At 39.7% G+C, this 7271-nt stretch overlaps 1 protein-coding gene across 1 annotated transcript; it reads left to right on the top strand.

The window, feature by feature from the left end:
• The first annotated feature begins 1615 nt into the window (after positions 1-1615).
• LOC127349595 (uncharacterized) lies at positions 1616-6993 on the top strand. The gene is made up of 4 exons (XM_051375461.1): positions 1616-1927; positions 2805-3416; positions 5384-5788; positions 5970-6993. Exons 1-4 carry the CDS (start codon positions 1631-1633, stop codon positions 6561-6563), a joined length of 1908 nt encoding a protein of 635 aa, XP_051231421.1. The 5' UTR covers positions 1616-1630; the 3' UTR covers positions 6564-6993.
• The last annotated feature ends 278 nt before the right edge of the window (positions 6994-7271 follow it).

The following is a 7271-nucleotide window of genomic DNA, read 5'->3' as shown; positions in this document are numbered from 1 at the left end:
TGAATTGTATAACATGGTATTCGTATTGTTTGTTTATTCATTGTGTGTTATAAAGTCATATAGGAAACAGCATAACTGTGACTATTAATGTCAGTATTGATAGCTCTAATAATAGTAATTATGAAAATAATCATTATATTCGTCAACTTATGTGTAGTTGTAGTTGCTTAAAATGGCCACTAGAGGGCAACCATCAGTTTATTTGTGTATTCGATCAACCGTTGCACCTTTGATGGATGAATAACTACTGAAAACAACCACTGAAATGTTTATGTGTACTCACAAAAGTGTTGTGACCATTGTGTGTTAGTCATTTTAATACAGCAAAGACAAAATACAAGAAATACAACAACAAAATCAACCATATGAGGGGATGATACATCAGTTTAAAGTAACCCCATATTGTGTATGTTATAGTGTTAGTTACATTCAAGTGAAAAAATTAAATAAATCAACTACAACGGATAATAAACTGAAATCCAGCAAACTTGATGCATATCAATTAATGCATGAAGGTACTGTTGACTACACATAAAGTCATAGTGACTAAAGTCTAAAGTATAAGTTATAAAACAGTGTAGTCTATGATATGTTATCCCACCATCACTCTTTGTATAACCGTGTCCTGTGGTGGAAATTGGCGGTGCTGGCCCCGTGTGACGGGTAGCTGCTGATGGTCTCCAGATCCATGTGGGTCATAATAACTGAAACATAAATAAAGGGAAAGACTGTTGAGTTGGTTGAGCAAACCACCTAGATATCAGCCTCCATCACTTAACCTAACACACTTGAATATGATGATCATGTAAATGACCTAGGCCACTTATCTGTTGATTTATTTACGTATTATTGTTTTATTTTATTTACCTTTATTCATTTCTTCTCCATTTTTTCTCTCCTTTACACATAAGAGGGAAATGCAGGTATGTATGTATGTATGTATGTATATGCATACCTGCTCATACCTCGGTTTCTGCCTCTTGTTTACTACTGTACATACTAACTAATACCCACCCAGTTTGAACTCATGTTATATTCCTTCGTTTATTTTTGTCATTTGTTTTACTTTGTATAGTAAGTCTTTCATAAGTCTTTTCGCTGTTTGTGTCCCTGTACTTTATTGCACAGTTAAGACAAAAAAGTAAATAACTGCTGTCTCATCTTCCTTTTTTTCCAGCCAGTTAAATTGTGGGCTCTTTGTAGTTGGTAGTTGTTCCTCATTCACTTTTGGCTGTGTTGGAAAATAGCCTATTTATAGAATGTCAAGCAGTGTATATAATACATGAATACATACAGATACCGGGATATTACTTGTCTTAAAGGTAAATACATTGAACACAGTGAACTTATGAGAGCCTGAGAGATGCAGGCTGCACAGTGTAGGAGCAGATATGTAAGTTACCCAGCCAATAGACCCACTCTGAACTGCTGCTGCTTTGCATACAGAGTCTCTGTCCAACAGCCATTATACTTTACTAGATTATGACAGCAACACAATACAGGATGACATATTAAACAGAATATCTCACCACCACATGGAATTCCTTCATTCGTAGTGGCGTGTCAAACCCCAGATGATGAGGAAATTACTTGGTTTCAAATTATTTTCATCCAGTCCAGCTGTGTGACGATGCATCTGTTTTGCACCTGCTGCGTCCTATCTTTCTCCCTGCTGATGGCGTCACCCCTGGTGAGTGCCACTGTGTCCGACAGCTTCAAAGTCTGCAGCCATTTTTTCTACATGCAGACACCACCTGCAGGGATGAGGGGAGCCAGCCCGAGGAAGATCTGCCAGAAGTATTCAGACAAACTCCGCTACGCCACCTTGTATGACAGCAGTCGCCGCCTCCCCCTCTACTCAGCCTACATCTTTAAGAAGTCAGATGGGAAGAGGAGAATGGACACACCATGGATGTATGAGCCACAGGTTGGTTTATTTGTTACTCAGTGTCAAACCTGAGAGAAGCTGAATGCCAGTTTGTCTGACAGCAATAAGATCAACTGTAGTACAATCAGGGGTGTAGTGGGGGGTAAACCCAACAAAACTCAGTTCATCCACCTCTTTGAAATTAGTTTACTCATTTATTTCAGATCAACTGTACCAACAAGGTAATTTACCCACCTCTGTATTTACCACTATACCCCTGACTACGATTGTATTTCAGTCTAGTTGCTTTTGCAGAAAAGATCAGTCAGTGCTGTTATTAAAGCCAACAGCAATAAAACAAATAGTACAGTGACATCACCAGATAGGTTTGCAAAGGGACATTTTATAGCTTGGATTTGAGGTTACTGGCAGCCATTTTGGTAAACAAGACCATATGGAGCTCATGCCGGATAAACAAGCAGCAATCAACACCTGATAGGTCGCGTCACCTGCCAATCACCCAAACATGCCCCCGCACATACTCTTCTTTAAAGGAATAGTTTGATGTTTTGGACAATATGCTTGTCCGCTTTTTGGCAGAGTGTCAGATGAAAGGATTAATATTACTCTCAGCAGCTGGTTAGCTTAGCTAAGCACAAAGACATATGGCCTACACGTACAAAAACAGTCCAGACATGAGATCTTCTCATCTAACTCTTTAAAAAAATGAATAGATGACAACCATAACTTAAAGACCATAACTTGTGGTGGGGGAAACACTACTGGGATTAGATCTGATAAGAGAAGATGAAGCTTTTTAAATGGAATCAGTCAGAAATGACATTAGTGGTACTGCATTTTAAGTCTGTTCATGCATTGGCTAGTGTTTTGGCCTTTGGAATAACCCTACATTTTTTTTCATTTCTTTCCCCTACAGTTGGTTTCTGATGACGAGAGTGGCAACATGAGAGCACTTCCCCTCACGGAAGATGCCCCCCCTCTGATCGAGGACAGCCAGGCTGTGCTGGAGGACTACACAGATGCTGTAGAATATAGACGTGGCCCACTGAATCCAGACTTGCACCAATCAGAGCCCGATGACAAATCCTCCACATATACTCTGACCAATGTAGTCCCATTAATCACAGACTTCCTGGACACTTCCTGGAACCCATACTTAGACATCATCCGCCGTCGCCTCAACAACTTCTGCCACGGCAAATCTTTCATGGTGACAGGGGTGACCATTTCTGGGGCGGCCATCCAGCGAGATAACAGGGACCGCCTGGCAATCCCAAAACACGTATGGCTGGCATACTGTTGCCCACGGTTTGACAATAACTCTCCATATGAGGTGAGGTTCATGTTCCCTAGTTATGGGGGCTATGCACTGAATGACCAGACCGACCACAGTGTGGTGGAAGTTCCTCTGAAGACTCTCGAGAGCTTCCTGAAGAGCCAAACAGACATAGATAGTGACCTGACTATTTTTCACAAGGGTTGTGTGTCAGAAAACACCTTCAGGAAGAAGAGAGGCCTGACCAGTGTTTGAGTATGATGGGACATCTTGAACTGGATGTGCAGTCAGGGATAAAGCCTCTGATGAAATGCACCTGCTCTATAAACAGAACGAACTCAAGTAAACTTTAATAGGGGCTGTTTTAAGTATATTAAGCATCCCATATTGTAGAAACGGAGATTTCCTTTTTTTTCCTTTTATAAAGCAGGTCTAGGTTCCATACTGTATCAAAATGCTCAATCCACAGAGAAAAGCACAGAGCTGTATTCAGAAACGAACAGTCAGGACTTCTGTAAGGTTGTAATGTCACGACTAGTCAGCATGCCCTCAGCATGGCTACAATCTGTTACCTGTAGTAGGCCTGGCATCGCTTAGAAAACAGTCACCCAATCAGAAAAGAGGCTCATCAACTTTAATATAAAACACAACACACCCTGTTCTTGCTAGAGCTGCATAAAGAAGCGTAAGATAGAAGATGTAAAGCTACAGTATATTAAGATGGTTGTTGAAACGTGTAAAATATGGGACCTTTAAGGAGGGAAAAGGCCAGTTCCTGACTAACATAGCCTTTGATTTTGCCTTCAATGGGCCAGGTTTAGATACAGATTAATAGTCTGCACCACTAAAGGAAATGAGGTCTAAAACTGCACAGTAAGTGTGCATCCTATGCCAATTTTGTATCACACTTCAAAATAGTTGGGGGACTGGAGCAGAGCCTGAGATATCCTGACTTTCAGCAAAGCTCTAAAATTCTTCATGCAATTCTAATTCATACGTTTAAGTCAAGTATAATTCAAAGAGAAGAAACTCCCCATGTAGCCTAAAACAGATTAGGTTGGGTTATCTATTTCACAGTCCAGATGTTCAAACCAAATATAAACCATGTTCCTGAAATACCTACCTCATTTTGGCTTTATGTAGCTGAATGCTTTTAATACATTACATCCATCTATCCATCTATCTTTCTTTCTATCTTTCTATACTGTGAAATTGTAAAAAGATCACTGAATACTGACAAGTGAAATCAATAGCACATTTGTAAAAAACATGAATGAAATACAATAAAATAAAAAACAAAGCTCATTTGTTTCAATGTATAATGTTATATATGGTTCATAATGCACTCTGTAGTCTCTAGTGTTCCCCAATAAATTTGATCTTATGGTCTTTCATCTCCTATTTTATAGTTAAATCATTCTGTATCATCTTCCAAGTAACCTGTAAATAAGTATATAATTATAAAATTATGCTTTGCAATTTGATTACATTTCACCAGATTTCCTAGTTACGTTGCAAATTGTGCTTTGTGAAGAGAAGGCTCACAGTGCTCAAGGACATATAAGACTGCAATAACTTGGAATGTACCATTATTTCATTATGTTCCCTGTTTCCACTGTCTCATATCCAATACAATCTTATTTGTGAGCAGATTCTTTATTATTCTTTCATTTACTTTCAAAACATTACTTTAGTAGTTTTCTTAATCTTTGACAATGAACATAAAATTCCCAAATATTCTCCTTTAAATTCCTCTGAAAAAATTCAAATATAGACATGTTTTCCAACATTGTTCATGATTATATCAGTATATTCTGTATCTTATTATTCCAGTGCTTTCATTGAAGCTATCAAATTTATAATGAGTGCAATATTTAAATTCAAGATACTGGTATTTTATTTAAAAATTGTCTAGTGCACAACTTGTTCACTATGATATCCATGATAATCTCTGAAAAGCATCTGAACTTCGACCAGAATTGTACATAAAATGTTGTATATTCGGAGAGTTCTTGACTGCAGGGGTGCGTTGGTTTGAATAGGTTTAAGAAGAGGTAAGACTTTTTCTACCTTATTCCCCACACTGATGTCTTTGCTATTAGCTATCAGCAGTAGCTGTTGCTCTAGCTGTGGGTGGCCCTGCTGAGGTGTGCATTGTTTTGCATATTGAGTCCTGATTACAGACAGCAGAGTGTGAAACCTGTGTTAACTGTTACTGAGCTCCAGGGTCAGATATAGACACATTCAATCATTTGAAGCAGCTCACAGAAACACACTTAAATTTGACAGCTTTATCCTCTCACCAGAGCAACATCGAAGCCCACCTGACTATGGCATTTTGGGTGCAGACGGCTTTCCTGCTTATTAACATAATAACATCAGCGGTAAGAGGGAGAGTGGAGAAAGAGCTGTCTCCAGAGTGCAGAGAATTCCTCTACATGGGAACAACTCCGACTGGGCTGGAGCACCACTCCCTCCAGTTCATTTGTCAGCGTTACAACAAGAAAATTCGCTATGTGACTCTGTACAACACCGTGGACCATATACCCGTCTACTCTGCCTACACTTTCAAACGCTCAGATGGGGAGAAATGCGTGGATGTCCCGTGGATGTATGAACCACAGGTAAAGAAAAAAACATTGGTTGAACATGCTAAGAAATTATTTTAACATGATCAGAATGCTATAATTGTTCTGTATGTCAGTATTCTTGTGCAAAATCTTCAATTCATGCATTAGTTGTGTAATCGCACTCTACCATCCTATCCTCATCCTCTGCACTGGGTCTGTCTGTCTGCCTACACAGCTCTCCACCACCTCTGATACAGATGAGATGCAACCTTTCCCACGTGGTTACATGCATATGAATTTTGAAGATGCCCAAGCTGTTCTGGATGATTATACGAACGCTGTGCTTTACGAGCGGGGAACCCTCAACCCAGACGAGCATCAGGACGAACCGGATGACAAGGCCTCCACCTACACCCTCACTAATGTTGTGCCCATGGCGCCCGACTTCAACAACAGAGTCTGGAACAAACAGGAGCACATCGTTCGCAAACGGCTTAACAACTACTGTCGTGGGACAGCTTACATCGTCACAGGTATCACCACCTCTGGGAAGATGATCCGCCGGGAAAACATGAACCGCATTGCAGTGCCCACATACTTGTGGTCCGCTTATTGCTGTGTTGACTACGACCACAATGCCCCTTACAACGAGCGCTATAAGTTCCCGTCTTTTGCTCACTATGGCCTCAATGAGGACGAGAACAACGAGGTGGTGGAAATCTCCGTCCAGAAGCTGAAGGAGTTCCTCAAGAAGACAACCTTTGTAGATCAGAACTTTCAGATCTTTGTAGGCGACTGTATGCCACCAGCGTCCATTACTTCCAAATAGGCCAATATTTAGCTATAAAGCAGCTGTTCTTCTTCAATAGGCCTTTTTAACAGCACACATTTTGACTCGTCACAGGCAGAAAAGCACTGGTGTTACTGATAACATTAACAATGGCTCTGTTCAAGTGTCTCAGTAAGCCATGACAATGTAATAGTGAGTCAGCATACACAATACCAGGTCCCTGAAGCAGCTCAGTGGATTTCAACCGTGATTCATATTGTGGTTTACACCGGTACTTTTCCTGCTGTGAAATGTCAAAATGTTTTCTGTGATAAAAGTCTATGGCCTATTGGAGGAGCTTAATTAAGTCATACAAAACATTTGTATCAACACTAAATACACACTGTCAAGTTATTTTGAATACTGTACAGAAATGTATTCACTGCTGAAAAGTTCCACTGCTTTGTGTAATTTACAGTAATAAACCTTTGCAAACTGTAATTAAACTGTCATTGGAACTTTATCTGATGCTCATGTAAGCATTACTTACTATCATTCACAAAAAATGAAAACTATTGTAAAATTAACACTTTAAGACCTCTTCTGGTATTGATTTCATACTCCTTATCTCATACTTTTATCTTTTTCCTACTGTCCTACATGAAACCACCACATACTATATTACAGAAACAGCATTATAATTTATCTCTAAAATTAACAAAGCCTTTCATGGGCTCATACTTGGTGAAGAGAACAGACTTAGAGGGT

This window comes from Dicentrarchus labrax, unplaced genomic scaffold (genome assembly GCF_905237075.1).
Source record: "Dicentrarchus labrax unplaced genomic scaffold, dlabrax2021, whole genome shotgun sequence".
NCBI classification, from domain to species: domain Eukaryota; kingdom Metazoa; phylum Chordata; class Actinopteri; family Moronidae; genus Dicentrarchus; species Dicentrarchus labrax.
This window is presented reverse-complemented; position numbering and strand designations above follow the sequence as displayed.

What these genes read in the sequence shown, in the direction of transcription:
- LOC127349595 (XM_051375461.1), top strand. Translation starts at nt 1,631, where the DNA reads ATGCATCTGTTTTGCACCTGCTGCGTCCTATCTTTCTCCCTGCTGATG. An exon ending in CATGGATGTATGAGCCACAG is followed by an intron (nt 1,928 to 2,804) that starts GTTGGTTTATTT and finishes TTTCCCCTACAG; the next exon opens with TTGGTTTCTGATGACGAGAG. An exon ending in AGAGAGGCCTGACCAGTGTT is followed by an intron (nt 3,417 to 5,383) that starts TGAGTATGATGG and finishes AACTGTTACTGA; the next exon opens with GCTCCAGGGTCAGATATAGA.